Source organism: Tiliqua scincoides, chromosome 3 (assembly GCF_035046505.1).
Source record: "Tiliqua scincoides isolate rTilSci1 chromosome 3, rTilSci1.hap2, whole genome shotgun sequence".
In the NCBI taxonomy this organism is placed as follows: Eukaryota; Metazoa; Chordata; class Lepidosauria; order Squamata; family Scincidae; genus Tiliqua; species Tiliqua scincoides.
This window is the reverse complement of record NC_089823.1, coordinates 202,627,351-202,644,287: the sequence shown is the minus strand read 5'-3', so window position 1 is coordinate 202,644,287 and position 16,937 is coordinate 202,627,351. Positions and strand designations below refer to the sequence as shown.

Sequence of the window (16,937 nt, the reverse complement as noted above, 5' to 3'; positions counted from 1 at the left end):
GGACTTTGGACTTTGCTCTCAGTCTGGAGAGGTTGAAGAGCTTTCCATCTGATCTGGTCCGGAGATATATGCCTTCTGTTGTAGTTCCAAAGGCCTGCTTCAGCAGGACAGCGAAGAAGATCCCAAACAAGGTTGGTGCAAGAACACAGCCGGAACTCATACCTCAAGCAGGCACTTTACTTCTAATCACAAGAGATTTTACAGTCATTTTGCAGGTTAGGGACCGGAGCAATGTTGAAAAGCAGAAACAGTAAAAAAGCAGAAGCCAGTCTTTTTTTAGTTTCCAAAGTTGCTTCCAATGCTTTTTTAGCTAGCAAACTGCAAATGCCTTTTTTATCTTGCAAATTCCTGCTGTCATACAGAGATTTCTGCAAATGGACTCTCATTAACACCTTCAGAATGGGAATCGACCCAGCCCTAAAGTTGGTGCTCTCTGGAAAACACACTCCAAAACAGTTTGAATCACCATGTCATATGCAAATCAACATGGGGGGAGGGCAATTTTAGCCTTTAGGACAGCAGAGAGTTTGAAAGAAGAGAGCATACATTGAAAGAATGAGTTCTGAGTATAACAGAAATGTGTTTAAAAAGCAGATCATCAGAAAACAAACTGTCAGAAAGCAGAGGACACCTATATTAGATGAATCAAGGTGCAAACAGATATGAGAAGCGAAGAAAGACTTCGTGAACAGACAACCATTCAAAGAGCGTAAATTACAGGTGAGCAACCAAATTTCTCCAACATACTCTCTGTGTATTTATATTAACAAGTTGCTATTGCACAGTACATTGTTTTATATCTGCAAACAAGATGCTGAGGGCATGCCAAGCAGAACCCAGGCCAGGATCACAGCATTTTGAGTTTAGCAGATGGCAAGGAGGCCTCTGCTCACATAGCCCTGAGGGGAAAGGCTACACTTTGGTTCATCAGAGCAACCCATTTCAGCAACCACTGTAGCTAGTTGGCTTAGGAGAAGCCTTGTCTGTTTTTTCTCCATTGGAAAAAAATTCAATGATTGGATCCAGCTTGCTTTGGTCACCAGATTTCAACTTGAAAGTAAGCCACATCCTGGGAGCTTCCTGACTTGGTTTACACCAAAACCATTAGCAACACAAAATAAGTGCCTTCAGCTTCCACTTCTCTCACCAACCTCATTGTGAGTTTAATCAAGCAATGGTATGGTAATTGAAGCACAGGTCTCCAAAGCTATCAAGGAATCCTTCGCTACATGGGTACAGAAGCGAGGCATCCATCTCGAACTGGGGCAGACCATCTCGCAGCAGAAAAAAGGTCACTGATGAGCTCCAAAGTAACATGTATGCTCCCTAATGAAATTTAGGAATTGCAATCCAACACAGAGTTAGACCAATTTAAATGCATTGCTTACGACAGGAAACTTTTGTTGAAATGTTGCCTGTGGATTTGAAATACAGCTTGAGATTCAGTGAAGGGAGCTGGTGAATAAGAAATTATGGGAAAGTCAGTGTACTTGACTCATGCCACATAGACTCATGGCTAGGACAGCTCTGAGTATAAAAGGGACCAACTGTGACACACTTTCTGTTCCTAGCCTAATGGAAGAAAGAGTTCAAACTCACTCTACCTTTCATATGAGCACCAGCAACACCATCCCACAGATTAATACGTATAAACATTCTGTTCTTTTTTTAGACCAAAAATTGTGACTGATTTTAATGCTAGGCCTCTTTCAATGCCATTTGCACACATGTCCCAAATATCTTCTAATGACTGGCTGACTATGTATTGCTTGATTATTTGTGACTAGGAAACTCTTTTGATTTTCTTTTCCTAAATGAACGTATATTGGTTTACCATTTGTACACTGTTGGCGCTCACAAGTTAACTCAAGCAAGTGTGTCAATAAAAGCATTAAAAGTATACCAAGCTATTTTGGATGCTTTCTTCTTAACAGAGCAGCAAGATTTCTTCTATAACCATCGAGGATCTCATTCGTTATCCATGACTTCCCAGGCAGAATATCCAATTGTTTATAGCTGCGGTTTTCAAACTCGCAGGGAGTTTGAATCCTGCAGTAAGTCTTGGGAAGGGGCGGAGGGGATGCAGTGGTGCCGCTCAGGGGGGCTGCAGGGACTTCCCATTTTGCGGAGGCGGAGCGCGATCGCCCCACTCTCACTTTCCATGACCCGAGGAACCCTGCAGGTGCTCGCGCCCGGCTTCCCGCAGCCAGGGACGGCTGCTGCAGGGACTGGAGGGTGCATCCCAGTCCCTGCAGCCCAGTCAAAAGGGGAAGTGGGGCAATCGCGCACCACTTCCAGTTTAGTAGAGCGGGGCGCGATCGCTCCGCTGACACCTTCCCTGACCCGAGGAGCTCTGCCAAAGGTCGCGCAGGGCTCCCCGCACTCCCGGGAGGCTGCAAGGGGCTTGGGCAAGTGCAACAAACCCCTGCAGCCCCTCTGAGCAGCATGATCCTAGGGATCACGCTGCTGCCTCCTCCTTGCCTTCTGGCTGTCCCCGCCCCTTAAGGGGAAAGGGACCAGGACCTTCAGACTGGGGCCTCGCAATGCCCCAGTTTGAATACCACTGGTTTATAGGCTTAGTATCCTAGTGTGAATTTCATCAAAACCTGCTGCTTTGAATTCACTCTAATAAATTTACCCTTCTCTGGTCTACAGTAGTTCTTGTAGAAGTTATATTAACCATCAGATCACAATTTATCCATTTAAATGACGAGCAAAATGGACACAGAAAATATAGTCGGCCATTGTAAGCAAGGTTATGCTCATGGCTTATATAAAAGAATTTTTAGCAAGCAGAGGCTTCTGTCAAAGGATCTCTTACCAATTAATAGAAGTATCAGCATGAATACAAGTTACAGTGTGACATCCATTTGTTTACCCAGTTAAAATAGTTCATATTTTCAATTTTAAGGCTACTGTCTATAACTACTAGTTTTCAGCTCATTTTGAACAAAATTTGGTTCTACCTTCGCTTTACAATGCAATGCCAACACTTTGTTCAAGAATGCTGAAGGCATAGCCCACCTCATCTGAAGTGCAACTGAGCTCACAAGGGATGCTCACCTTACAGCTTTCCTAGCCTAACAAGCCCCAATTTGGGCTGATGTGCTCATATGCTGGCCATTCCTTGCAACAGGATCCTTGCCTCCCATATATCCATCTAGGTGCCTCTTTCCTATCTAGAACACTATCCTGGAACAGAATGTACTTATTCACAAAGGCTCTGGAGAGGACAAGGATACTCAGATAGGTATGCAAGGTATGCAGCAAGAACAGGGGCCTTCTGTCCTCAGAACAAGGTCAACAAAAGGGAACTTAGTGATCCAATCAAGCCCTATACAACTCCACCCACAGGTACAGCTGTGACTATAGTGTGGGCAGATTATGCCCCAGATCACAACATCTACCTGAACAAAATTATTTTAATGCCTTCTGAAAACAAAGATGAATTTAAGCTGGTTTCCAAACACTGATTTCCAAACACTGATTTCCAAAACAGTGTTGCCACCTACAGAAAAATCCCTTAATTATTTATATATATAACACTCAAGATTAGAATGATCTCAATTTGGAGTAAGAGCTACAATTGAAATCTTGAGTGGCACAAAGTCTCCTATATGGACAGTGTCCCCTAGAATTCTGGAGAATGATTCATCATACATTTCAGACCAAATAGGTAAATAGCCAGTACCATGTACATATTTTCAAATGCTTTTGTGCTGCAGTTTGTGATGCTGCCTTTTATCTTCCTTATTCATTCCTACCCCGCCTTTCCTCTGCTGAAGCAGATGCCCAAGGCAGCTTACAATTTATACACACACACAGGGATAAAAAATAGAAAATATGATATAACAATAGAAAATAAATTGTAAATACAATAGGGGGAACCACCAATTGGGAGGAGGGCAAAAATACTCAAGGAACTGTTATAGATACACATTTGGGAGGTAGACATCCCAAATGCAGAATGAAACAAAAATGTTTTAAGCCCTTGCATAGTGCCATGAGGGAGGGGGTAGATCTTAATTCCCCCTGTAGGGAGTTCTATAATGCCATAATTGCAAAATTATGCTTAAAATGCTTTGGACAACAGCCTTAAATCCAATTACAATTAGGAATGAAAACCAACATACTGTTTCCTTTAAAAAAAAACCCAAATACCTTATTTTCATTCTTTTCAGTTAACACTAAAAGGATCTATTTTAATTACCATTCATACATATTTTGCCAATATAATAATTCAGAATTATGTTCCTCAAAAAGGCATCTTGTATATGTTCAAAAATTATTCTATAAAAAAACCAGCAAGATTTTATATGTGCTAACACGCAACTGACAAAAGCATCTGGAAGCATTTAGCAAAGCCAGCCCAACTCAAGATGAGTCAACGCTAGATTCAGAATAAGAGCATGACTGCCATGCCCAGTAGACACAGTGAACCAATTCTCTGTTCTGTTTTATCCAGGGACTTTAAATAATTTTCAGGGTAAAGGTCAGTTTTCTAAAAGGAGCAGAGCTACTGAGCAACTGCACTTTAATCCTTGCTTTAAAAAATAAAATGAAAGCCACACCTGTTCAGCTGGCACAGAAAAGTCTTCAATTAAAACGCACTATAAAAAAGGATGCCAGGAGTAATGCACAAAACACATTTACACAGTTTGGTATTCTCTGGGTTTATATGAATAACTCCTATTCAATGTGCAACTAAACTCTTTGCTGTGAAGATCAACACTGCTTCTGTTCTCTTCACATTATTCTCATGCCTCAGAAAGAGCTCAGCCTTTCCATCAATAACTTGTCAGCATTTTGATTAAAAGCTAATTCCATCAAAATGCCAACTGCTTTGCATTCTTTTCTCATCCACATGGTGGTACTGCATTTATACCCTTTACTTCCAAAAATTCAGGGTCCTGCATGTTGTTCCTCCCCCCTCTAACTGTCACAACAACTCTGTGAGGTACATTAGGACTAGCGACTTAATTTCTTAACTGTAAGAGTGACATTGGAACTGCCTGCCTCATGCAAGTGGGGGCTCACTTGCATTGGAGGTTTTCAAGTAAAAAATGGATGGTCATCTGTCAGGGATGGCATTGTCACCTGCACAGAGCAGTAGGTTGGACTAGATACCAGAGGTCCCTTCCATCTCTAGCATTCTATGATTCACTAGAAAACACAGGCCAAGACTTCCACCACACTTGCACAACAGCCTCACAGGATGGCAGGTCCAATTACAGATGTGAAATGTGAAGGGTAGTGAATTGCTATTGATGAAGACAATTCTCCGTTCTTCTTTGGAGATGTCTGGAAGGGGAAATCAAGTGCCACCATGTGTGTGACAGGAGGGAAAGACATCCATGTTGCAGTTCTGCAGCCAATATATAGACTGGCAGTTAGTTGGATCATAAGGGATGAAAGCCACACACAGGCTGGCTGAATTTTTCCATGAAATGTTTGTCTAATTTTCTCCAACTAAAATTTGTTGTATCATTACTGTATATGCCATGTTGCAAATGTTGGGGATGTTGATATTAAAGAACCACCATAGTACAAATATACCATTTTATGCTAAAGATAGTTGAAAGTGAAGATTTATTTAACTAGCATTTATGGAACATTTAAATAAGAACTCCAAAAACAGTGCAGTGTGTGGCAAGTCAGTTGTAGAGCACATTTTGGTTGACAGTGAAAGCACTAGGTGACATTAACAAAGACCTTTTTAAAAATTATTTCTTCTTTCGATGGATAACAGTGGTAGATGTGTTGCTATTCAGTTTCAGTTGCTAGGATATGTTAAGTCTGTCTTCTTTAAAAAACTTACTCTAAATAAGATTGCTATTCAGCCATCTCATAAATATCACTGCCTTCTGCCCTATATATAACTCTGGCAGTATTTTTGAAAAGCTTAGTAGCAGACAGTAAATCAACCTTTTCTGCAAACCATCTTAACTTGTTCTGCCTATCTGTATTTTTGAAGCCACCATTTCATTTAAGTAAAATACACTGTACAGTCCTGCTGACACACCAAGCTAGAAGTTACTCTCTCTCTCTCTCTCTCAAGTTTTCAGAGTTCATTTTCAGTCCATTTCTTAATTAAAAAATGTATTATTGGTGTATTTTAGAGTCATTTCACATATTACAATTTAAAGTAACATCTAACAAACATACATTTTATAGAACTGTAGGGGTTTGAGACAGGCATGCCCCAGTGTGAGGCCTCAGACTTGCTCAGGGGAAGGGGTTAAGGTACACTGGTCCTCCTCCCTGGTGTGGCTGGTTCACCCTGGGTCTTGGGCAGGAGCTGTTGACTGCCTTGCCTTTCTTTCTGCACAGAAAGAGGCCTACATCATATGCCTCCCGTCTCTTATGGGACTTCCTCTTGCCCCTCCCCTTCCTGCCTGAGGGGTCGATAAAGGGCACCTGCTGGCAGCTGCAGGCCCTTAGGCATACCTGGCCCTGCCTCTGGTGCCCACTGACCCCATATGGGGCCCTGGCTGCTGGTCTCTGCCTTCTGGGATCCCTGCCCTGGTAAATTGGGGTCCCCAGGGAGAGAGACCTGATATGTTGACCATAGTTGATATGGATAAATAGTGTCAGAAAGCTGTTGTGAACCATGGTCAAATCCTCAAAATATATTGTTTGCCTACCTCTGACATTACCTACATCTTGTTTCAACTTCTGCTTCCTTGGAGCAAATCAAAGTTACATAATCAAGAAAGGACTAAACTGTCGTAACCTACTGAACAGGCAGACGGTTTCTCCTGTCCCTTAGGTGAAATATAGTCCATAACAGCCAGCCATCTAATGGGCGGGGGGGGGGGAGTGAGGAAAACATCTCAGGCAGAAGACAGCAACTGCCCACATGCACTCTCCAGACTCATTAGAGTCTGCCTGCCCACTCCTCCCCAACCAGCATTTCCAATGCTACTATTGCTCTTCTTCCTCCTGTTACATCTGACATTTCAAAAGGCAAAGAGTGGGGAATGGAGGAATGAACAAGGGGACAAATTAGGGTGCAACAGTTGTACAAACTGTGCACTACTCACACCACCAGAGACATGGGGAAAGCACATTGTATTTGCCATGGGGGATGCATTGTATTTGCAATGGAGGAATGAACAAGGGGACAAATTAGGGTGCAACAGTTGTACAAACTGTGCACTACTCACACCACCAGAGACATGGGGAAAGCACATTGTATTTGCCATGGGGGATGCGAGGTACAAACTGTGTACAAACTGTGTACAAACTGTGCACTACTTGTTGTGCACAAACTGTGCACAAACTGTACACAACAGTTGTACAAACTGTGCACTACTCACACCACCAGAGACATGGGGAAAGCACATTGTATTTGCCATGGGGGATGCGAGGTGCCTTGGCCAAGTCTGATTCTACCTATCAGTTACCCCTTTTAAAAATGTACACACGTAAACTTATGGGACAAATTTATACCTTATAAACTGATTACTATAACAGAGTTACATAAAGACTGTACAGTTGACCCATATTTTGCTTGCAATTGACTTGCAAGCACAATATACAAGCCTGGTCCACCCCCCAAAAGACAGAACACCACCATTTCAAGTAGTGCAAGCAATTCTGCCTACCATTCAACTTGCACCATTTATGACTCAGAGCAAGCCTGAAACAATAGAATGAAGGTGTGGCTTCCTCAGTTCCTGCATGTCTCTTGTATTGTGCTTAAAGAGATAAGTTTGCATTTGTTGGATTGGAGGGAGTTTCGATTAGATGAGATTTTGACTTTACGTGTAGACCTCAGAATGTAATCCTATTTTAAGATGCAGGCCAACTGTACTCAAAATGCAGGACATAGCCCAATCATATAAGCTCTAATCATACATTCACCTTCATAAAATATTAATGCATAAGTGTTAGAGCATGGGGTATGAATAATTAGCTTTTACCACTCCACCATTTTAGATATAACTTTTTAGAGAAGAAAAAAACAGATAAGTACTACAAATACATTTCTTTCCAAATTCAAGCCAAGAATGGCTCCAACCTAAGTGAGCATTGAGAGAGAAAGAAAAATAGAGAGAGAGAAAAATACACAAGTTGACACTGAAACTCTCAAAAGGTAACATCTTCCACAAAGAGGTAACATAACTGGAGACACCCAAAGATGCGAGTCATACTCCCCCCAATGTAAAATAAAGAAGGCTTCTCTGGTTGGAAGGAATTTGAGTAACAGGAGAACTGTATCTGTGTTATGGGTTTGAACACATGAGAAAAGATTAGAACTCAGTCTTTAGTCTTTGTATCTGGAATAAACACCGTTATCTGCCCAGTATAATTTATATTTCCTATTTGATTATCTTCTCATGAATAGCCTACTGGTTAGCTCTTCTACTCCTTCACAAAATCAGCCCTCTAACCATATTTCTTCTTCTTTTTTTCTTTCTTGTTTCTTCTCCTTTAAAAGACCAGGTAAAGAAAGGAATCTCTGAGTTCTAGTTTGCTGTTATCCTCCAAAGATTCTCATATTGCATATCAAAAGGGAAGACATTCCCACAGGTATAATATGCTGTGCGGAGTACATTCAATGGATTTGCATTTTACTCCAAATAACTTATCTTGATTAACTCAGGAAAAGTGATGTTATTTTTATCCTCTTCTCCAATGGTCTGATAACTCATTATAAGAGGAGGCATGAGCGGGTGCCAGTTGTACCTCCTTCCAATTAACTATTGTAATAATTGGAGCCACTGTGTGACTGATAAAGGATAACAAGTAGGAATTTTGTGCTGTGCAAGACTGCTGTGAAGGTTAAGTATAGAAAAAAATTATTAACTTCATTCAGGTGTTTGTATCTAGATAAGAAAAGTCTCACATCTTCCTGGCATTTTTTTTAACATAAAAGTGCAAACACTTTTTTTGTGGTCAGGGCTATCACTTTATGTAATGGAACACTGTATACTTAAATGAATTTATAGCCAGCTTTTCCATCTTAATACAATGCATATGAATTTATGTTCTAAGGACCAATGCAGGTTTAATAGTCATGTTATGTTCAAATGCATTAGTAGGTATCTTATAAGATAATGCCCATATTTTACTGGGAGATGATTGCCTAAGGAAAAAGATGTACACCAAGATAAGTGTGATGCGAAGACACTGTTCAAGCAGCCAGCACATGCAGCTGTGTGATCTGTGCATTTACAGATTACCCATAATCAGGTCATGCTTCAAGTGTTATATAGGAGATTTTTTTTTCCTACAGAGATAAGATACTGTTGCAGAGCAGCAAGAGGACTGGGAGAAGGAAGGAAAAGTCTCTGTATACCAGTTCAGTAAGGCAGCCACTATGCTCCTGCTGCTACAGCTAAAATGGGGGGGGGGGATCCCTCCTTCTCCAGAAGGACACTCTGCTGCTTCCACCACCACAAAAAGTAAGGAACAAGTAGAGGGCAGACGGGTAGAATTTCTATAAGCTATCAGAAAAAAAATTCATGGCATTTAAGAAATTTGTCTCATTTCAGGGGTACCTTTCTAAGAATTATTTTATGAACCTGGGCAATTTTCTAACATCTCTAGTATACCCACATTCCCTGAAATAGCCCTTCAGTGGGAAGAAGTAGAGCCTACTACTCATTCTACATGCTGTACACTTAACCAGTGTGCACATATTCAGCCATCACCTTTATGTTGATGGATCCCTGACCGGTTTGCTACCCAACTTTTCAGTCGTCTAATCTTCTTCCACTTGGAAGTCCCTCCACAAACTTGAAGTCAATAACTGTAAAAAAAAAAGTTGCAATAGAAAAACTACTAAGAACTTATCTGACCTGAACTCTGCTGCTGAAAAACAGGCTGCATGACTATTTCATAATGGAAAGTTGTCAGAATCAAGGTGCACCATGGAACAATAAATGAAAGTTTTACTGCAAGTTCTATTTCTTGAATGAACAGAATCATCACAAACACAGGACAGGTCAAACTTATCCAATCCCAGTGTGCCAAATGGTTAATATGCCAATTTCTCAGTTCAAAACTTCCCCATTCTTAACACTATCATATCACCAGCATCTTGCAGTGCTCACCTACTTAAAGCTGAGCAAGAGGCATTGTTTGTCTTTATTCAGCATTGTTACTGAAATATTGAAAACAATGATGACAGTTATATAACATATTTCAGGATTTGTTCTATTATTTACACTTAACTTGTCACTAGCTAATAAAAGTACAACAGAAAAAAGACAGAAGCAAAGCAGCTCAGGAGAGTGTGCTACTTTTCAAATAAAACTAGTCCCTCTCCCTTTCTAAAAAGACTGCATATTTGCTGGAGGGAGGGGGTTATTACCTTCCTAGCCTGTGACATTAGGCACTTTGCCACCTGAGGCTGATTACCATGAGCACTAGATGGACACAATCTCCTAGTTGTTGCCAGGGTAAGAACCTTGCCACATCATCATGGTGGTCATGATTTAGCTCTGCAAAACCATCAGTTAATTGGCCCCTTGTGAGTTAGATTTCTAATAATAAGCAGATTATTTTGATTTGATTTGATTATTCAAATTTTATCAGTGTTTTATCCATTCTGCTATTTCTGAAGGGTGAATTATAAACTTTGATTCAGCAATACTCTTTGGAGGTAAAAGATCTTTCACTGACCAGAGAAAACTTTTACTGCAGTTTAGAACTCCACAAGTCTCGGTGGTAGATTAAACAAGCTCTCCGTGGTAGATTAAACAAGCTGGAAGTCAGCTTCAGCCACTTTTTAGATGCAAAAATCATAAATACTAGCCAAGAAATATTTTACCAGTACAAGAACACATTAGTATTATTGAGCGTATCCATCATCATTTTCTATCTGGTCTGAGCAAGCTGCTGTGCACATTGCTCCCAGGGCAATTTGAACAAGAGCAACCATAAGAATCTTTTTAGAAAGACATGCCAAAATCTAGCTGAAAGGAAAAAAAAAAAAAAAAAAAAACAAGATGGCCAATTTTATCCAGGCCAGTTCCCTGTGCAACAATGATTACACTTTCTTTAAAAATGCATAACTTCTGAATTCACTCAATTATTAGAACAAAATGGAGAAATAAGGTACCTTTTCAAACCGTTTGCTACTAAAGTGCCTTAATTTGCCCAATACAGTTTTTCTTAATAACATACAGAACTTTTGCCATTAAGAGTAGTAGCTGTAGATTACCCCTCTGCTGGGCTCATTATATTTATCAGTTTTCTTAACATAATCCTCTTTAAAGCAGGAGAAGATTTATTTGAGGCAAATAAGGCAAAATTGAGGTTACACTGCAAGAGACCTTGCATTATGAACTTTAAGAGGGAGGTCAAAGGCGTAGTAGTTTAAAGAACTGAAGTACTAAAGGATTTAGCAAACATAAGTATTTTCTCCAACATCTAATACAAAATCCTATAAGCTGCCTTGGGGGACTAACATTTCATATCAGATGTTCCATAGTGTTCCGTAACTCCTGCTAGAAGTTCCCTTTTAGCACAGCTGACAAAGCACAAGAACAAGTTCCTAGCACAAGGTCACATTCAAAGATTCTTGAAGATTTTCAAAGATGTTTGTAGACATCATCTAGTTTATTTCCACATTAGATTGCAAACTCCTTGAGGCAGATATTTGTCTCTCACTTCCATTAAAGTGTCATGTGCACTAGTGGTGCCAAATAAATACATTGCAAAAGTTGTGTCAGATAAAACAATACCATTATATTTTCTTCCATGCTGCTTTGGAATGGTGACCCTTTAAGGGCATATACTAAATAGCATATTGGACCGTTCTCTTTAGCAGCAAGTAAAGGTAGATTAACAAGTCCTACCTTGGCTATCTCCATCTTCTGTTTTATTTTTCAGATTTCAACACAACCCTTCCTCTAATAAGCTCAGGTGGTGTACATGGTTCCTTTCCTTCCCTTTCTTTGTCTTACAACAACTTTGTGAGTAGGTTTAGGCTGAGAGACAATGACCACCCTGAGCTCACCTAGGAAGCTTCATGGCTGAATAGATTTTTTTAACCTGAATCTTCCAGGTCTAGTCCAACACCAGAACCACTACACCATCCTGACTTTTTGATTCCAAAGCTTCTACCATTTTCAACAACACCTTCTGAATGAAGAATTGCAGTTACAATGTACTCAGTCCTGGATTGCCATCACTGCACTCTGTTACAAGAAACACAAAGAAGGTACAGAAACAGTAGAAAGATCTCAAAGCAGAAAGCATCCTGCTTTAAGCTAACAGGCAACAAGCTTTACAGCCGGATCCCAAACATTTCATAAGAAAGAAGTTTCCAATGACATCAATGGAACACAGCAAGTGTGTTTAGCATCACAGTGCTTTCCACAGCGGTGCACACATGAAACCTACTTAACAAGGAGATTGATGCACATCCCTTGTCGTCGTCCCCCAATAGCTTCTGTTTATTTTCATAAACTGGAGCAGAGTCAGCTGCAAAGATTTCTCCATATTTAAAACAGCCAATATCAGAAATGAAGGTTTGATACTTTTGTTGACATTTTAATCTTCCCGTAACATTTATAAGACATCTTAATATATAGCATTAAACCTCATGTAAAATCGCTGAAGTCTAAGAATGCACTTTGCAGCCCTCCAGTGGTAAAGTTGAATTTGGAACTCTTGACCAAATTCAGATGTTCCAGCCTTACAGCTTAAATACTTTCCAAATACCTACAAACAAAACACGTATTAGTCACCAAGCAAACTCTCCTGGCAGTTATATTAAGAGAAGCCCAATAAGTAGCAGTACTGCTGTTATTTCAGTATTTTCTTGTCTTCACTATTGTAATCAGACTGTGTATCAATCACAAAAAAAGTTTGAGAAATGGCAAATAAGCTGAAACCCTTTATACCTTGTGTCCTTATTTATATTGGTTCTCAAAACATCTGTTCTCCATGTTTCCAGAAATTATTAGTTTACTACCTCAGATGTACTGAATTCATGATGAAATGTAAGCTTTTAGGATGCAAAGGCTAACATAACAGTTCCTTTTCAGTACAAAACCAAGATGTTTTCCAAAGCAGACTAACAGAGAAATTTTTACCGCTTTTGCTTAACAATGAATAATTGGTGTCCTCAAGTATTTCTGCTGGGAATCTCACATGAAAGCCTGACAAAGGGAAATCAATACACTGTTAAGAGCCAAGGCAAAACCAACAGATGTGTCAAGAGCAGCCACTGTTTCGCTATGGAAAAAATTTTTTTCACCCCAAAGCACAAGTTTACCAAAGCGTAGATTCAAAACAAATCTTGGAAGAGTGTATTTCATCATGCTCTCCAGTCCTGCAAAATTGAAAATCACCCAGCATGCTACTACCTAAATGCTTTGATGCTACAGAAACTATTGCTCCTTCTCCGACTCAGTTTCCTCTTTCTTGAGGGGACTGCTTTCTTTTGAAGGATCAGGGCTTTCTGCGGGTCATGCCACACGCAAAGCAGATCTGCGCATGGAAGGGGGAGCCCACCACTGGGGTAAAAGGAAAGGCCACACATGTGTCGGGCAGACGACCCACTCGTGGTCTCAAGCCATTTTTGCCCAACGTTGCATATACGCAACAGGGATCAAGTGTGTGCACCTGTGGGCTGGGCAGAAAAGGGTTAAAGGAAGGTGTTTCAACCTGGCTTGGACAACACAAGGAAGCAACAAGTGACACTTTCCTTAACACACGCACGCCCCCTTTTCCGTGCGTTGGGAGAGAGTCCATGCCGAACAAACTCCTGGCTCCCTCTCCAGCAGCAGCAGCAGCAGGTAAGACGACACTGCGCGCCACTGTGGCGGGCTCGATTTACAGCCAGTGCCTGCCCTGAGCGCGGCGCAGCCATCTACTGCAGCCGCCTGGCGCCAGAGCATCCATCACCGGCGAGAGGCGCTTCAACCTGCCCGCACGGCGAAGCAACACCCCGGCAGGGCAGCGCACCACGCACGCCTCCCGCCCCCGCCCCACGCCTCGGTGACGCCTCAAACTTTCGCCGTCTCGGTGAAGGAGGAGGGAGCCTCTGCCCCCCTCTCCTTCGCAGGGGACCAGCCTCTCCCCACCCCTCAGCCGTCCGGAGGAGTGCTGCAAGCTCGTTCCGACCCCGGGGAAGGCGCCGCGAGCCGGTTCCCCAGAGTCCAAAGCAAAGTCACACGCCCCCACCGCCCCATGCGCCAGGTGACAAAACCACCAGACACAACACACCTCCCCCTTGGAGTTACCCCAGCAGCTGTGGCACCGCACCAGACACCACCAGCCCCCCCCCCGGAGTTGCCCCAGCAGTGTGGCACCAGACACAACACACCTCCCCCTTGGAGTTGCCCCAGCAGTGTGGCACCGCACCAGACACCACCAGCCCCCCCCCCGGAGTTGCCCCAGCAGTGTGGCACCAGACACAACACACCTCCCCCTTGGAGTTGCCCCAGCAGCTGTGGCACCGCCCCAGACACCACCAGCCCCCCCCCCGGAGTTGCCCCAGCAGTGTGGCACCAGACACCAGCGGCCTCCCCCTCTGGTGCCCTCGGGGTGTCCCCAGCCCACGAGGCGACGCCTCCGCACCTGAGCTGATGGGGAGAGAGGGCAGGAAAGGAACTTCGCCTACCTTTGGAAGCCAGCAGACTGCCCACCCCCAGCAGGAGCAGCGCCCACTCCCGGCACTGCCTCATCCTCCTGGCAGCAGGACGCGCCTTCTCGGAGTGTGATTTGTACAGAGCCGCCTCCCTGCCTTCCTTCCCGCACCCGGAGGCTGCGCTCCTGCTGGTCTCCTCGGGGCTGTGGCAACGCGCAGCAGGGCAGGCAAGGACGGGAGCGAGAGCTGCTGCCGCGGCGTGGCGCGGCGCCTCCTGTGATTGCTGCTGCTCAGTCAGTCAGTCACGGTCTTGACTGCCTGGACCAGCCAGCTCTCCAGCCTTCACCGCGGGACCGCTGCGACGTCACTGGGAGGAGGACCTGCACGTTCATGAGGAAGGAGGGGCGGCCAGGCGAGAGGCGCAGCCTTCTGGGTCCAGTGGAAAGGCGGAGGTGGGAGAGGCTGGCCCAGGCGGGTCCGCTCAGAGGAAAGCCCCAAGCCTGTGCGTGTCTACGCAGAAGTAAGCCTTGTTATAGCAATGGGGCTTACTCCCAGGTAAGTGTGGGTAGGATTGCAGCTTTAGAGGCCAAGCCCAAGCATGTCTGCTCTGAAGTAAGTCTGCAGGCTGCAATCCCATTCACACTTTCCTGGGAGTAAGCCCCATGGACTGTAATGGAACTTGCTTCTGAGCAGACCTGCATAGGATTGGGCTCTTGGACGGTAGAGTGCCAAACGTTTTTCATACCCGTTTCAGCATTAACTGGAAGTCCAGGCAGTGGCGTAGCTAGAGGGGGTGCAAAGCACTAAGTTTTGCAGGGAGCCTCACCACAAGGCACCCTTCCCTTTCAGAGCCATTCTGGGCTTTTGCCTCCTGCCTCCTGGAATAGCTTTGAGAGGGAGGGGTCCCTTGCGCACTTCGGTGAGGCTCCCTGCAAAATTTAGCACTTTGCACCTCCCTGAGCTATGCTACTTAATCCAGAGCAATGGGGCAGAGAGATCTCACACATTCTGCACATAGTCTGGGGAAAATGGTGTCAACAGGCAAGTGGAATAGACACGGTCATAGCACCCGTTATAGCTGGACGCTTGGCACAGATTCCAAGAGTGGTGATCTTGATTATCTTTTACACTTGTGAAGTGAGCAATGCGCATGTGCTGAGGTAAGTGTGCTTTGCCTGGTTTCTGCTTTCCTGCCACCTGATTTTGATGGGGGCTTGGTTGTGGAAATTTTATAAACCATGCCTGCCTTGTGGCAGGGGTGCTTTCAGTTTATGGGGGATCCTCAGAAACCAGCCATCTCCTTATCCCTACAGGGGGGTTAATCTAATCTCAACCACCTTGCACAAAGAGGGAGTGAAGAGTAATTGTTTCCTATTGGACCCAATTCTGCTTGCAGTACCACCATGATGGAAATGGTGAGCAAGTGGCAGGGGTGACCCAAGCCTCCAGGATACCTAAAGGTGCAGGTTGGACCATTGCCCCCCTGCCTGGGACTCTGGGAAACCATTGGAATGAGATGAAGCTGGGATGAGATGAGATGGGAAGCTGAAGCTTCTGCCAGGCTGAAAATCAGTTGATTCATGGTCAGCAGCAGGACTAGACTATTCCCAAGGCAATATGAAGTGCCCATCTCAGATATTGGACTAGGATCAGTAGTGGGCTGATGGGAAGGGGTTATTGTGACCAGAGTCATCCCTGGAAGTCTTTGCAAGAACCAAGGAGAACCAACCTTTACGGACAATCCTGCATGCACATTTGTACTGCCCCCCATTCACCTTCCCAGTTGCTACCCTCCACCTACAATGAACTTGAAGGGCAGGTGCAGCCCCCCCCCTCTATCCCCCTCCCCATTAACCTACAGTCACTTTCTGTTTTTCTTTGCTGGCAGAAGGCATGGCTTCCACTGCTCTTCTGGATGGGGAGAAGCACCCAAGTGGCCGACTGCCATATGTCTTTCCAGTACAGAGGCATCCATTGCTGGAGGGCACTTGCCACTGCTGCCACCAGAATTGTGACCACTGTGGTGGGAAGGAAAGAGCTGGATGCTTGGTGGATTTTTTTACTGTTGCCACTACCCTAGCTATCTCCTGCTGTGTGCTCCCCATGCTGTAGCACCACACACACGTACAGAGGACACTTTTGTTTCTCTGTGAACCTTCATGGAACTACAGCACAAGTCACATAGAGAGGCCATCAGTACTGCCTCTTTGTCCTTGCTTCTTTGTATGCTTACATGGAGGGAGGCACACAGAACTAAATAAGGATTTGCTGGAGTGCTTGAGCTGAATAGGAAAGGTGGTGGCCATTGCCTCCTCGCAGACTCACAGAGGTGATTCTGGTTTTTCGCTCACTCTCTTCTGATTTGCCCTACTCTAGGGATAACCCT

General features: G+C 43.8%; 1 protein-coding gene across 1 annotated transcript in view; it reads right to left on the bottom strand.

Moving 5' to 3' along the window:
- CLSTN2 (calsyntenin 2) overlaps positions 1-14,648 on the bottom strand; it is a 429,960-nt gene extending 415,312 nt beyond the window's left edge. Inside the window, exon 1 of the mRNA XM_066620198.1 lies at positions 14,585-14,648. Within this exon, the coding sequence (XP_066476295.1) occupies positions 14,585-14,648 (64 nt within the window). The remainder of the gene's footprint in view (positions 1-14,584) is intronic.
- Positions 14,649-16,937: the final 2,289 nt, after the last annotated feature.